Source organism: Gigantopelta aegis, chromosome 6 (assembly GCF_016097555.1).
Source record: "Gigantopelta aegis isolate Gae_Host chromosome 6, Gae_host_genome, whole genome shotgun sequence".
Taxonomy (NCBI): Eukaryota; Metazoa; Mollusca; class Gastropoda; order Neomphalida; family Peltospiridae; genus Gigantopelta; species Gigantopelta aegis.
Window position 1 is genome coordinate 19,980,986 of NC_054704.1, and position 16,808 is coordinate 19,997,793.

Genomic DNA, 16,808 nt, shown 5'->3' on the forward strand with positions numbered 1-16,808 from the left:
TAAAGACATCTTTGTTAGAATGCGTTCAGAAACGGGAAGAACTAAAGGGGTTTTTTTTCAATGAATATCAGTTATAAAGAATTCGGACCAAATCCATATAGCTTGAGGGCGAGTTGTTGATGTATCACCTGTCTATATAAAACGTCTGGAAAATCTATTCTAGCGACCAGTGTGGTAGGTTCATGGTGTATTCTACCAATCATGTTTATTGATTTACTGGTGACTTCAAGGGCATTACTCAAACATTGGTAAGCGCATATGCTCTCGAGTATATGTAGGCTTATATTACAAAATCTATAACGTGGAGCTATGTAGGGAAAAACATGTTTAACTGTCAACGTTTTAGTTTATCCTGTAACAGAAAATATGCGGTGATTGTTGGACTGTCCTGTGTGTTTATTACAGTTCTGTATGCGGTTCATCATCAACTTCGCATTTTGAACTGTACCAGTTTTTATAACACACCTTTTCAGTGGGAAGGTTTTGGACCGGAACGAGGTTTGTATTTGTATTAATTATATGTGTATATATGTATATTACCGGTACTAGTTATACTTATTAATGGCGGATCCAGAAAATCCTCTTTTTTTTTTTTTAAATGCATTCGTTTTAGTAATGAAAAAGTAAAGTTTATACTTTTTTTTTTTTTTTGCACAATAAAGTACTGTAAAATTATAGAACGGTCGATTGAGTGTTCGCTTTAGGTGCTAAATTGTATCGCAGGATCGAAGAACCTCGGTGGATTCATTCAGCTGATTGGGTTTTTTTCTCGTTCCAACCAGTGCACCACAACTGGTCAAAAGCCGTGATATGTACTTTCCTGTCTGTGGGAAAAGGCATATAAAAGATCCCTTGCTGAATTAGGAAAAATGTAGCGGGTTTCCCCTGATGACTACGAGTCAGGATTACCAAATGTTTGACATCCGATGATTAATTAATCAATGTGCTTCAGTGGTGTCGTTAAACAAAACAAACTAACGTAGCCAGGCAAACACACGAATACGAATGTGCGTATCATTGAAAATAGGCAAACAACAATATCGTGCAATAAGTAATATTCAGCCTTTTTTTTATTATTTATTTATAAGGGTATAGATGGGCGAGGGTACTTTACCGAAGTCCAAATTAATCGCATCGCAGCAGTTATCCCGATTACTTCGCCGTCTGAGAGCTGATTATAACAGTTCAATATCCGTCTAGCTCTCGAACGGCAGAGTACAAGTCTACTGAACTGAACTTTATTTACACTCAGGCCGTAGTCTACGGCATATGAGGATATATATACACACAGCAGTCAATATAATTGTAACAACATGGTGGGTGTACATAAATGTACATAAATACAATAAATACATATTAATAAATACAAAAAATACACAGAATATCAGCCAGAGGATTTGAAAGTATTCATAGTTATATTACAAAATATAGAAAGTTTTCTAAGGACACCAGCTTTCTTAGAGTTGAATAGTTTATAAAATGTATATATATTTGGTTTAGACTGACAGAAAGATGGTAAGTAACGCTTTCTTTCATTCTTAAATATGTAAATATATAATGAAACTCATCTCCGATATCATAATTATTACACAATGGACATATTTTATTTTGTAGTGGTACATTTTTCCATCTGCCCGTTTCAATTGGAAGATTATGGTTTGATAATCTGAAGCGTAATAATGGACACCAATGTTTTCTCTCTATAATTGTGATGTATATCTCAAATTCAACAGTATTTTTAAATAATTTATAATTTGAAGCTTTGGAAGAGTTATCAATATATCAATATACGTGGCAGTTATTTAATTGAATTTGTCACACAAGAAGCAAACCACTAAAAATTAGCTTTAATACACATTTAATTTTATACACAGAATGTAGCCGCCACCCAACCCCACCCCACCCAACCTTTGACGGAACTTCGTGCCTTAATGAATGAATGAATGTTTAACGGCACCCCAGCACGAAATATACATCGGCCACTGGGTGTCAAACCATGGTAATGAAAACAAATAATACAAATAACATCAATACAAAAACCCAAGATTTAAATAAAAACAGTGCAAAGAACTGTGCAAAAACACAAATATCACAGATAGATACTGACTTTTACTCAAAATTTAAATTTGTGCTGTATTGGCTGTTCTCAAAGAGAATGTTACACCCCTGCACCACGGTGAGGTTACAGCACGCTCACGGGACGTGCCTTAAATGCGTATCCTAAATTTTGGCCTAGCTACGCGCTTTGTGTGAGCTATCGGGGACGCAGTGAAGACCGCTACCCAATACAGTTGAATTCTACATTTAAAGCGTCACCTGCCGGGATGTATTATTAGACATTCTTATTATCGGGTAGCCCAACAACCACGGCCACTTTGTCATATCTACCCTTATACCGCGATTGTTGACAAGTATTTGCGTATTTATGTCACAGCTGAATGGACTTATGTGAAGAAAAAAGATCATGTTTAACGGTCCACGTTTTAGTTTATCCTGTAATAGAAAGCTCGTGGTGATTGTCGGATTGTCATCTGCCACAGTTCTGTATCTGGTCGGTGTTTATGTTCCATTTACCTGTACGGACGTTTATGACTCACCTTTCCTCTGGGAAGGTTTTGGACCCGAACGAGGTTTGTAAATATTATGACGTGTAACGTGTTATGATCATGATTTTTCACTATATCATATATGACTAGTAAATTTAAATAATTGTTGTTCGTACTTCATTTGGCCAATTTTCTAATGTATGTGAATTACGCGTTGATGTCACACATTGATAGAGGGTCACGGACATTTCGCCCCAAGCTAGTTAGCCCCAGCTAGCATCATGCATTTACATGGGCGTACGTAGGGGGGGGGGGGGGGGGGGGGTGTTCGACCGAACCCCCCCCTGAAATCGCTTTTGTTATAATTTAATATATCTGACATTGATATCTGACATTATTATATTTACTCAACATAGAAAATATGCCCAATATCTCTGCAATCTATTTTGGAACCCCCCTTTTCAATATCCTATGTACGCCCATGATTTATGTCCTTAAAGGTGCTAAATCATAGTTACAAGTGACATATTCGCTATTTTTACATTTACATGTTTTTATAATAAATGACTACAAATTAATCAATTTTACGCGTATAATATTTGCATAAATCATAATTCAGGACTGGCAAAATTATTGTAATGTGATTATATATAAACTAATAGATTCATGTTTTATTACATGGTAATAAATCTTACATCAGCGTATCCATAGAAACTGTCACGTTGACTGGATAGGGCCGTCAGATACGTATGAGTTGCACACAGATAGCAAATTTGTCGCAAACAACAGCTAGTAGGATAACGTTACGTACGTTTTAAGGCGAAACGACCCGGATTCACATTAGTGTTCTCCTTAAACAAAAGCGCCCAAGTTATTAATAAACAAATTTGTACTGGTGAATTAAATTATTTAGTTGAATTGTTTAAATGGATATATAGTTAAAGGTATAATGCTTACTTTATAAAGCAAAGATTAATAAATAATGTTAGCGTGACGCCGGCATTATGTAAGTTTGAGATAGCACATGTATGTACATGTACCGGTGAAGTCGCGCATGGTTGGAGCTGTTACATATACCTACTAGAGGATGACGACCACATAGTTGCCACAATCGAGTCACGCAGAATATTTCTGTGATTATACGTATCTTGTTTCCTAAATTCAGTTACAATTCTTATCTTTAATTTTTTAATTGATATTAAAAAAATAAAAAATAAAATATTTTTTAGTTATTTCAGTATACGTAGGCCCGTAGCCGAGTGGTGGTGGAGGGCACTCTCCCACTCTCACCCACCCACCCGCTAAAAACCAACAGCAACAACAAAAACAAACAAACAAACAAACAACAAACAAAGCAAACAAACAACCCATTAGCCATTAGGCCTACTTCTTAAATCTCCTGATGGGCAATTTCACAAAACATCATAAGTTTACGTCTGCGACTTGCAGTTATATTGGGTATACATTTACAAGTGTTTGGCATCTATTTCACGAAGAAAATTACACCATTAAGGAAAATGGAGCATTTAAGGACAAAAGGAAATGAAATATGTGTATTTTTAACTACATTTTATGTACTATAATAGTAATAAGAATTGTGGTTTAGTCGTAGATTTACGTTTACGTGCAAAACTAGGCTTACGATATTTAGTGAAATTGGGCCCTGGACTTTGCTAATGTGTTTGTGCCTTCAAGGGACTGTCCTGAGTTTGCTACCATTGTAAGATGTTTTCGACTAAGATAATTTTTAACGATTACAATTACACAGTAAATGTATGTTCTCATTTAAAATAGCACTGTCCATATTATATCCAAATATCGTACTAATATTTTTAGTAGCCAAAACTGGGTTTTACATTTCAACAATTTTATGTTTACCGAACAAAATGAAAATATATTTGTATTTTTATTGGTCAAAAACGAGTCACACGACCTTCCATAAATAGTGATATTGCCCTGAGACGGTCCCACCGGTCCGATCAAAAGTGATATTGCCTTGGTAGATTTAACCAGTGAAAATAAAGATGAGACAAAATTCTACGAGTAGGTAACGTAATGCAATGTCAACTGCTCATTGGGTAGGTGTAAGGCCACTACACCCTCTTCGCTCTCACTAACCACTAACCAACTGACAACTAACCCACTATCCTGGACAGACAGCCCAGATAGCTGAGGTGTGTGCCCAAGACAGCGTGCTTAACCTTAGTAAGTTGAAATGAAAAAATTTAAGATTTAATTATGTATTAGTATACTCCCCCCCCCACACACACACCACCACCACACACACACCTTTAAATTGTCCAAGTACAAAACGTAACTTTACATGACTATATAAATGTTCTTATTTAGATTGCAATACTTATGTTTTAAAATGTGCCATGTTCTTTGTATTATTCATATATAGAGATATAAAGATTGTATTGTATAGAATTGAGACAGAGTAAACATGTTATGACCTGCTAATCAAGGCACAGTTTCGTGGTCGTCAGCTGCTGAGTTCAGGTCGACTTCTTGCTGTTAAGGGGGGATCTGAACACACAATCACACACACCCTGGTTACAACGAAAACACATTTTCCGCCCACATATTTTTTAAAGCGCATTCACCAGTGTAGATTCTTTCCTGCAGAATTGTCCCCACTGCCAGGACTAAGGAAAGCAGACTGGCCTTCAGATGAATGATGAATGAATTAATGAATTAATGAGTTGATTAAATGAATGAATGAATGAATGAATGAATGAATGAATATATAGCAGAAGGGATGGATGGGTGTTTAGATGAACCACTGAAGGAGAAACTATTCGGCACTAAGTAAAACCTGCTGCGCACAGCAGCATTTATTCGAGCTACTGGGGTCCATAGTTGAACGTTCGAAGAAGAACCGCTACTATATAACTTCCATTTAAGTAGTTGCATGTAAACTCCCAGCAAAAACAAAATGATGGCTCCACGCATGTACTAACACGCTCTACTCGTTCAAGCGTGCAGTGAATCGGCCAGTCGTCATTGGCCTTGTGAACTCGCGAGAACAATACCGATAAAAAAAGCCAGCCTTTTATTTTTATTTCAGACCCCCCCCCCTCCCCCTGCTACCGACTACGTGCTCCCTTGCACCTGCCAGCGCAAGAGGTCCCCCCTCCACCCTCCCCCCACCTTCCCTGTCTTGGACAGACAAACCGGTCGAGGACGGTACCTGTGCCCAAGATAGGCGTGCGCTACAACAATTTGCTCTGAATGTGCACGTTAATCACCAGTTCCAGTTCCAGTTATTTCAGAATTAAAGGCTTCGGATGCGGTGTGTTGGGGGTGTTTGTGTGTGTGTGTGTGGGGGGGGGGGGGTGCAGGTAGCATAGTTACTAAGTGGTTATAATTATAGCCATGGCCTTATAGTCGGAGAAGAATAACGGTACTGTACAATGTTTTATGTCATTTAGTCTGCCCTGAATCAGAAAATGTGTTTTATTTAACGACGCACTCAACACATTTTATTTATGGTTGTATGGCGTGAGACCACACAAATATTGAGAGAGGAAACCCGCTGTCGCCACTTCATGGGCTACTCTTTTCGATTAGCAGCAAGGGATCTTTTATATGCACCATCCTACAGACAGGCTAGTACATACCACGGCCTTTGTGGAGCACTGGCTGGAACGAGAAATAGCCCAATGGGTCCACCGACGGGGATCGATCCTAGACCGACCGCGCATCAAGCGAACGCTTTTCCACTGGGCTATGTCCCGCCCCTGAAATGTAATGATGACATTTTTAAATTTGTCGTTCAGCTTGAAGCTACACATATGATGAATAGTTGACTTAAAGTTACATTGTCTGGTTACCATATTATAACATCACGTACAAATGTAAAATACAAGCTCAAATGCACTTTTAAAAAAGTCGTGTGTGTTCGCTATGAACGGATATCGTCAAACGTATACGCTTGATTCGTCACCTGTGCCGCCATAGCTCGGCAAAGCACAAACAACAGCCTGTTGTCAGTTTCAGTTAACACGTGCGTTTGCCGATTTCAAATTGTAGGGTTCGTCTAAAAAAATTAAGAGAGAAATCTTGCGCTGTACGAAGAACGTTCGGTTGAGGATACGGTACTAGAGTCTTTAGTTAAAACCGGTTTGATCTTGAGAACGTATTATCGACAGTCGTACCTTCCTATTTCAGAATTGGTATTTTATAAAGTGTTAGTAGAACTTTCAAAGTTTAGTTTGTATATTAGTAACACATTAATCATGTATATATTTTTTAAATAAAATATACTAAAGTAGACAATGAACGTTTTCACTTCTTAATTTTACGTCTTAAAATCGACAAATTCAAATAAATATTATTCGTTTGGAAAGGGTAAAGTTGGGGGTGGGGTGGTGTTTAACGACATCAAAGATAAAGCATAATGATTTAATAATCATCCGACCCCATACAACCGTAAATAAAATGTGTTGAGTGCGTCGTTAAATAAAACATATCCTATCCTTCCTTCCATCTGCTGTTGGATGTCTAACATTTGGTAATTTTGACATATAATCTTAGAGAGGAATCGGGTGCATGTGCAGGGGGAAGGTATTGGAGGTCGAATGAATGAATGAATGAATGAATGTTTAACAACACCCCAGCACGAAAAATACATCGGCTATTGGGTGTCAAATTATGGTAATGGAAACAAACAAGGTGATGATCAACATCAACAGAAAAATTCAAGATATAAATAAAAACAGTGTAAAGAACTGTGTAAAAATACAAATACAAATATCACAGATAAGATAATGACTTTTTCTCTAAACTTCAATTTGTGCTGTATTGGCCATTCTCAAAGAGAATGTTACACCCCTGCACCACGGTGAAGTTACAGCACGCACAGGGGTTGGAGGTCGAAACCCTTAATTGCCCAAGCTTAAAAAAAATTAAAATGTATTTTTTGGGGGAGCATGGCCCGATATAAACTTCGCTTAACACAGTCTATAACCCCAACCCCACTGAAATCCATGCACACGCGCCGTGGAAACCCGCTACATTTTTTTTAGCAAGGGATTATTTATATGTACCATCCCACAGACAGGATATCACATACCATGGTCTTTTTGTATACCCGCCGATGGGGATCGATCTTAGACTGACCGCGCATTTTCAAAAAACACCTTTTTAGGTCTAAGTAATGAATAAAAATAACATATAGTCTTGAAAAATGTTACGTAAATCGAACACAGTACCCTCTTCCTCTACCCCTAGAGCGTTACGTAATTAGTAACACCCCCTTACATGTAACGCGTATGCCAAAAGCTGGCCACTGTCAAACTTTCAAGGCAAATCCCCCACTCACCGACCCCTGGAAAGGCGTTGTTCCATACCTCTGTGGATATAAATATGTTTTGGAGATATGAGACGACCCTTCAATCAAGACAGTTAAATTTGTTCAAAAATTGCGAAATGTCACGTGATCGTGTTGGGGAATTCTATACTTGTGATAAGCCAATGAAAACCGAGATCGGTACGATCCCGTCAAAACTGTTCCACTTTCAAAATCATGGCTTTGTTTTTGACCTGGATAAGCCAGCGTAGTGAAACCAATGCGGAGTGCGGCGTCATATATGCACCAAACGTAATTGGATTTTCTTTTCTATGTGCTTAAATAATAAAAATATTCCAGGGAATGTAGTTTTAAGGTTTTTTTGAGTTACCAGTTTTCATATATATATATATTTTTTAAACAATTTTGGGCTACATATTGGGGGGGGGGGGGGTATATTTCTTTGTGTTGAACACATGGCCATATAGCCTACTTTATATCTGTAGTTGCATAATATACTTTTGAAAAAAGCAAGATATTCGTCCTACTTCAATATGCTAACAAAAATGTAAGACGACTACAAAAATTTGCTCACGTGTCTGATCCACAAGTCTATGACGTAATTTTTTTTAATTACGTTGATACTCAAACTTAAAAATATTTTTGACATGGAGGTTTGAACCCACAATAATCTTAAGAGACTCGTACGCTTATCCATCACACTTATCCATCACACTACGAGGGAAGGCTGCCAAAACCTCACTTTTTTCTCGTGTCTTTCTGGCAGCTCGTGCAAATTGCAGAGTATAATAAACGGACATCTAATTTGCTGGACTAGTATTTCTGTCACTGTTGTAGAAAGAATTTAAGTCCGGTAGAAATACAAGTCCTAGATAAAAACAACTTTAAAATAAACCAGGAATGAAAGTCCGGGTAGGACTATGGTTCCTAAGCTATGGAGGTCCGATAGGACTACTGTTCCTACGGACCTGCGTTCCTTTTACACCGGCCGAGGCCGGCACCCGTGCCCACGACAGGCGTGCGCTACAACAGCTTGTTCTGAATGTGCACGTTAAATCTATGACCTGACCTTTATCAGCATGTCCTGGACGAAGGAACCGGCTGAGGCCAACGCCTGCGCCCAGGACAGGCTTGCGCTAAAACAGCTTGCGCTGAATGTGCGCGTTAAACTCTTTGACCTGACCTTATCAGCATTGTAAACAGAGACCACAGGTGCCAGGGTTGATGTCTTGATAAATTAATGATTATATTTACACACCCCACCCCCCCCCCCCCCCCCCCCCCCAAATGTTCCCCAGTCCCAAGTTATCTTCGACAAACTTGTATTCGTGTATTTCTCAATAACATACATTAGCTAATTTTTAAGTGTGATTATTTATTCCAGGTTCATATTCATTCACCGTTGTAACATCAATGATCGACATAGGACGCGGCAGATGGAATGCTCAAAGTAGAAAATATAATGACTACCTCATGTTCATGTCCCATCTTTTAAAACTTGATGTCAACATGGTTATATTCATCGAGACCAAGGGTAGACCATTCGTGGAGTGGATGAGGCGAGGTAGAAAGAAGAGGACGTTGATATTACCAATCACCTTACAGGACCTTCCATACTACAAACACAGGGGGAGGATGGAAGAGATTATGAAGAGTGTTGAATATCAAAACGACAACGAGCTTCTCACTGATGGAGATCACTGCGAAGCCAGAATTCCTGAATACGACATTGTCCAGCTTTCAAAAATACACTTGGTTAATGAGGCAATTCTTCGCAATCCGTTTAACACGTCATATTATTTCTGGATCGACGGCGGATACGGCCATGGTGAAGCTGGCGTGTATCCTTCAGATGGTGTATGGAAACCGGTCCTAGCACACTCGGACAAAGTGATGTTACTACAGTTAAAACCCATAGACGAATGGGAGCACGTCCCGGACCTACATAAGAAGAATATCAATATTCTAGCTGGGGGTGTTTTTGGTGGAGGTGTAGACGTTCTCAGGCGCTACCACGAGCTCCACGTGAAGTTGATTGATGAATGGATGAGGAAAGGGATTGTCGATGACGATCAGACGGCAAACATTCAGTTGTACTTCAGGGACAGGACTATGTTTCACTTGGTTAGGTCGGGCTGGTTTGACTTATTTAAATTATAATTAATAATTACCAGGTCGTCTGCTTATAAGTACATATGTTAATATTATTATTTATTTATTTTTAAATCTCTATATTTTATTAGAGATGATATTACCGGTATCCATATCAGTGGTGGATCTAGGGAGCAGGGGCCCGCCCAAGGCCTCTCCCCCCCTAAATTTTGAGACTGGGTTTTTTGGGGGTTTTTTTTTGTTTTGTTTTTTTACACGTTGGAGAATCCGATGAACCTCTTCAGGAACGTTTGTGGCCACATGCCACTGGGGCCCCCTAAATGGATTTTCTGGATCTGCCACTGCATTTACAGTAATTGTTCAGGGGGTAAACAACACGTGTAAAAACAGTACCGACACCCTCTGTAATTCCCGTGTTTCAAGTCCGTGTTGTCAGTCAGAAACCCCGATTTCTTGCATACGACTGCGATTTTTTTTTCTCGATTCTGTTGCGAAAAAGGGAGTGACTGATATTATATATTTTTTGAAAACCATATATTTCGTGGATGATATTAAACTTCAAAGTGTATCATATAATGTCTTTATGTTGTTAGAATAATTTCTCAAATCACTGTTTATGCTGTTGTTACAAATATGTCCATAACCACATGTACCTCCCCACAACAATCCCAGGGGTAATGTTTTGATTATATATGTCATAGAGAGTAAAGGTAGGACACTTCGTGATGAACAGAAAAAAACTGGAACAATTACCAAAATATATATATATATATATATATATATATATATATATACGGCAACACTTACACCTTATTATAAGCGTATGAGATAGAGGGAGCACATCCTCAAATACGGACAAAAATCATAGAAATATTCGGGCAAAATATGCTAACCTGATACCTTTTTATCATGTATTTCCATCATTCTACCTATAAAATTAGTTGTAATCCATGTAAAAATGCGTAGTGATTCGTTTGAAAGCCTATATAGTTGTTTGGCAGTAATGATAACATAAATGAATGTTGTTATCCAGATTCGTGCGTTTTCGTTTCAATCGGGCAAAGACTATGCCCCCCCCCCCCCCCCAAAAAAAAAAAGAAAAAAAAATGGGATCCCTTACGCCTATGCACATTATTGTAAATTGCAAATGAGTATGTACTACTAGTACTCTTTATGATATATAACCACATCGTCCCCTCTGGAATTGTTAAAGGGTACCTGTGCCAATATCCTGATCCAAAATTAGGCTATTTATAACAGTTTGTTGGGGTTTGGGAGGGGGGGGGGGGTTGAGAGGGGGAGGGAGGGGGGTTATTATTTTGGGTTTGTTTTTTGTTTGGGGTGGGGGGTGGGGGGTACACAGTAGTTTGTTTAGAATGAGTGCATGAAGGAATTAATGTTTAGTGACTACAAGAAATACGAAAATAACCCTACCTCCTATCAAGTATAGATGCCAATCAAACGTAAACGAACCAATGATCATGTGTTTAGGAACATTCTAAAATTAACCGGCCTCGGTGGCGTCGTGGTTAGGCCATCGGTCTACAGTTTGGTAGGTACTGGGTTCGGATCCCAGTCGAGGCATGGGATTTTTAATCCAGATACTGACTCCAAACCCTGAATGAATGCTCCGCAAGGCTCAATGGGTAAGGTGTAAACCACTTGCACCGACCAGTGATCCATAACTGGTTCAACAAAGGACATGATTTGTGCTATCCTGCCTGTGGGAAGCGCAAATAAAAGATCCCTTGCTGCCTGTCGTAAAAGAGTAGCATATGTGGCGACAGCGGCTTTCCTCTTTAAAAAAAATATGTCAGAATGACCATATGTTCGACGTCCAATAGCTGATGATAAGATAAAAAGAGTCAATGTGCTCTAGTGGCGTCGTTAAATAAAACAATCTTTACTCTTTTTTTTCTAAAATTAAATTATTGAAGCAGTAGGCCTATGTAGCCTACAGCTTTATGTTGTTTTGTAATATGCATTTGTACTTTTATTATGCAATAATAATAAAAGAAACAAAAAAGAGTTAATAAATGAATGTCGTTCTAGTGATCTTAGTACTTTATGTAGACGGCTGATGAATATGGTTACTGTTTCTTATACCACGAGCGTAGGAAGATGCCAAAAAGTGTTGGGGGGGCACACTTTTATATCACACACTTTTACACTATTATAAAGTAATATATTTGAAAATTGGGGGCATATGCACACACACACACACCCACCCCCCACCCCCCCACCTTCCAGCCCCCACCCCGCTTCCCGCTTCCTACGCCAGTGTTATACATTGTTTCATGTAGCCCGAATACTCCGACGGTAAGAGAGCGAGACGGACATTTGAATGGTTGGTACTCCAAGTGCTTGTCTCGTTCTCTTACCGTTAGAGTACATGGACTAGGTTTCATGTTGTTTTGTAACATTTATTTCAGTTTTATTATACAATAATAAAAGAACATTTAATAAAAAATAAAAAAATTGAATGTCGTTCTAGCGATCATAGTACGTTATGCAGACAGTATATATAATATGGTAACTGTTGCTTATGTATGCAAGGTGGTATCTAGGGCTGAATTCTGCAGGACCGAGCAGAAAAACGTCCGCTAGACTGGTTTATGCGCTTCACGGTAAACCAAATGGTCACGTCGGAAACCAAGAAAATAGTTCTCGAACGTTAGCAAAACGTTTTCTGGCTGAACTTGGGGCAGTTGTCCACAACCCCTCACACATACACTGAATACGCAACCTTTGTCACAAAAATAGGTTAACGCAAAACAAAAATGGGAGTCTGTACGCCTATGGGAGCTGGTACTGGGATACAAACTCAGTACCTGCCAGCTACAAGTCCATTACATCACTAACTGGTTTACACTTAAACCTCAACGATTGGTAATGCCGTCATACGTTTCGGTGATATGTTGGGTTTGTTTGTTTACTTTATTTCGTCTGGATTATAAAACAAAATCTAAAATGCACGGTATATTATTATAGCGTGCTGCTTGAACACAAAATCTGTTACAACTGAGTCGATAAAGATATCGTCAATGACTCATTCTGGCCAGTATATTTATAGGAACATTGAGGTCACATAACATATATGTACAATGTATATGTAATTATTAATATATCAACGAAACAATCAAGCGCGTAGCCAGGGGTGTTCGTAGGGTTCGAACGAACCCCCCTTTTTCTGAAGTGCCCTTTCAAACTAGGCTAGAGCCCCCCCCCCCCCCCCCCCGTCATGTCCTGCCACTCTGAACCACGCTGAAACCGACAATGTGCTCGCAAGTGCCCTTTTAATACCAAAAAGAACCCCCCTTCAAAAATCCTGGCAACGGGCTTGACAATGACCCATAAATATCAGTACTACAGCACCTTCCTCAAAGTATTAACCCAGATGTTTTGTTTTTGGGTGGGGTTTTTTTTTACAACAGTGTAATACTTAGTTTTAGAAGTACCCATATGTTTCAAATACAAGACACAGTGGCACTAGATCTCACAGACAGGATAGCACATACCACACTTTTCATATACCAGTTGTGGTGCACTGGCTAGAACAAGAAATAGCCCAATATAAACAATGTCATGGGGCCCACCGACAGGGATCAATTCTAGACCAACAGCGGGTTTTTCTCTAAGACTCTAGTGGTGTTGTTAAACAAAATAAACTTTACTTTTTCTATCAAATTTAACCAAAGCCAATACTGTGTTCTAACTAAAAGATTTTGTTGTTAGTGATGAAAACTATTGTTTAATCCTAGTGCCAACAAAATTGGGTATTGTCACGGTTGTTGGAGGTTCTTTAAATAAAATACAGAATTAGGTAGAGAGTTCAATTTTTCGAAGGTCGTTATTACTAGTTTGTATAGCAACTTAGCCGGGGCCGTCGCCTCAGATCGAGAGATCAAAGGTGGGGTGATCGAAGTTTGACTGTAGTTCACAATATGATATGCAGTACTGTTTTTTATTTCACTATGTTTAAACTTTTAACTTTGCAGCATTAACTTGAATCATTATTTGATCTTAGAATCTATATATTTTACTAACTTTCTATGATTTTATTATTATAATGCTTTTAACTGAACTTTTTTATATTGAAATTTTTTATTGAATAAATGTGTTTTTATAGTTCTATTGTTCAATTTTTTTACAGTTTTTTTGAGAATCAGGTAATTGTTGTGTTTGTACATTATAGATACAAGTAATAAAACAGGTTATGGTAATATAATAATTTTCAATCAGTCCAGGGCCCCATGCCATGAAGCGATCTTAGCACTAAGATCACCTTACTTGCATTAGGTAGTCATGCACTCAAGGTGATCTTAGAGTTAAGATCACTTCATGAAACGGGACCCAGCAGGGCCGTACCCTGATTAAAATCCTAGTGGGGGAGCACTACTTCTTATAAACAAATACTATACAAATTAAACCCTGAGATGTGTATGCTATTTTCTAAAGTAAACAAAAAGAAAAAAAAAGTGAGATTCTTTGGGGGGCAAGTGCCCCACCCTGCCCCTCAGAGGGTACGACCCTGCCTAGTTAATCAAAGATACTGATTGTACATTGATTATGTGGCATCAAATGTATAGGGTTACTAACCGTTAGGAACAACAAAGATAATTAGAGAGACAACACTCTGCTGCCACTCCATAAGCTACACGTTTTGCTTAGTAATAAGGGATCATTTATATGTACATCTCATGGTCTTTATTACACTAACCAGGGGGTTGGATTTAGCTCAGTCAGTTGAGTGCCCACTTCAGGTGTCACAGGATCGAACCACCTCGGTGGATCCATTCAACTGATTTTTTTTTCAATTCCAACCAGTGAACCACAACTGGTCAGAGGCCATGGTATGTGTTGTCCTGTCTGTGGGAAAATGCATATAAAAGATCCCTTGCTACTGTTGGAAAAATGTACCGGGTTTCCTCTGATGAATAAATGTTAGTATAACCAAATGTTTGACATCCAATAGCTGATGATTAATTAATCAATGTGCTCTAGTGGTGTCGTTAAACAAAACAAACTTTAAATTTTTAAATTAAATTCACTGATCTAGCTAACTACATGGTATATGAATTATGGTTTTAGACGTGTGTGGGAAGGGGACAGGGGTCCATAATATTAGTGGCCTAGGGGCGCCAAATACTCAAATACATCTTTGGGTACAGCAGGTTTCTTCTCGTCTGTCCACCAAATGTTAAAATAACCATATGTTATACACCAATTAGCCGTAGTTTAAAATGTATTGAGGTATTGTTCAACGAATATTCCTTCCTTTTAGGCTCACATATACACCTTCCTGTATGTGGGAAATTGCAGCCTCCCTAATATTACCGGTAATACATGTACTATTAACAAGCAAGAGTAAAATAGAAGAGATTTACAAAGTGAATGACAGTTGATGAACAAAAGGTGATGGGAATAAGTAACATAAGCCATTGGCTCAGTTGTGTTATAAGCTGTGAGAAAAATCATATTCTCTATTGATTTTTCATAAAGAACTTCGCCAGGTGGTATTCTGGTATCTTACTTTGAAGAAATCTGAAAATCCTCCATCTCTTAAAACAGGAAAAGCTTTAACGTTGATAGAAATGAATTTGGATTTTCCAACTACCGGTAATACCTAGAAATGGATGACATCATATCAGTATTAGTACACATGTATAATATATATTTGAAAAACAAAAACAAAACACAAATGTGGAATATGACTCTCCATATGAGGCAAAATATATTGACTTCGTTATTAATATGTTTTTGAGACATATTCTTGACCGTAACACGTTTCTCATTAATGGAGCTTTTCAAGTATTAAAATTACATATTTAATAATTATAGCAATTTTTTTCTTGAATATTATTGTCTTTTTATTTAATATGTTTCTTGTCATCCTGTCAACTATAGTAGCTCAAACTGATGAATTTTACCTTTGAACAATTTTGTACTCAGTAAGGAAAAAAAAAGAAATGTTTTATTTAACGATGCACTTAATACATTTTATTTACAGTTATATGGTGTCAGAGGTATGGTTAAGGACCACACAAATAGAGAGAGGAAACCCGCTGTTGCCACTTCATGGGCTACTCTTTTCGATTGGCAGCAAGGGTTCTTTTATGTGCACCATCCCACAGACAGGGTAGTACATACCACGGCCTTTGATATACAAGTTGTGGTGCACTGGCTGGAATGAGAAATAGCCTAATGGGCCCACCGACGGGGATCGATTCCAAACTGACTGCACATCAAGCTTTACCACTGGGCTATGTCTCGTCCCTTTCAAAAAGGAATTCCATGGAATTAAATTTCTTGCCTACCATAAACATATTCAGTGATACCATTAGCTGTGTCTATAGATATTCATCTCGATGAATCTTAAAAAACCCCATTTAAAATTAGATTTTTTAATAAAGATTAAAAAAAGAGAGAAAAAAAGTAAAATTTCAATTTAATAAATTACTTCTTTTTTTTAAAACATGCATCGAGATGAATATTCGTAGATGTAACTATAACCAAGCTTCACTGATGTAGGACTTGTAGTTTGTGAGAATCTAAATGTGAAACTATAACAGTTGAGCTAAACACAAACATTGATGCTGTTGGCAGCACAACCAGAAAAGTACCATAATACCTATATCTTACCTTGGGGCAACACGTAGCCCAGTGGTAAAGTGCTCGCTTGATGCGCGGTCGGTCTGGTATCGATCCCCGTCAGTGGGCGCATTGCAGGCACGGTGGAAGCAAGTAGACATCGGGGGCTGACAGATTGAGGGCGCAAAGTAAAGTTTGGGAGTACGCTCCTGTGTAAATATATGAAAACTAGATGTCCTGAAATG

At 38.3% G+C, this 16,808-nt stretch overlaps 1 protein-coding gene across 2 annotated transcripts; it reads left to right on the forward strand.

Annotated features, from left to right (window-relative positions):
- The first annotated feature begins 234 nt into the window (after nucleotides 1–234).
- LOC121375282 (protein HtrL-like) lies at nucleotides 235–10,545 on the forward strand. 2 transcript variants are annotated; one of them, XM_041502657.1, is made up of 2 exons: nucleotides 235–498; nucleotides 9,245–10,545. In XM_041502657.1, the coding sequence occupies exons 1-2, from the start codon at nucleotides 324–326 to the stop codon at nucleotides 10,018–10,020; spliced, it is 951 nt and encodes a 316-aa protein (XP_041358591.1). In that variant the 5' UTR covers nucleotides 235–323; the 3' UTR covers nucleotides 10,021–10,545. The 2 variants fall into 2 exon arrangements, with proteins under 2 accessions (XP_041358591.1, XP_041358592.1); XM_041502658.1 differs by lacking the exon at nucleotides 235–498 and adding an exon at nucleotides 2,313–2,630.
- Nucleotides 10,546–16,808: the final 6,263 nt, after the last annotated feature.

Excerpts from the sequence above, each read along its gene's own strand:
- LOC121375282 (XM_041502657.1), top strand. The coding sequence starts at position 324 with ATGTTTAACTGTCAACGTTTTAGTTTATCCTGTAACAGAAAATATGCG. Across the intron at positions 499-9,244 it reads AGGTTTTGGACCGGAACGAG|GTTCATATTCATTCACCGTT; the intron begins GTTTGTATTTGT and ends TATTTATTCCAG.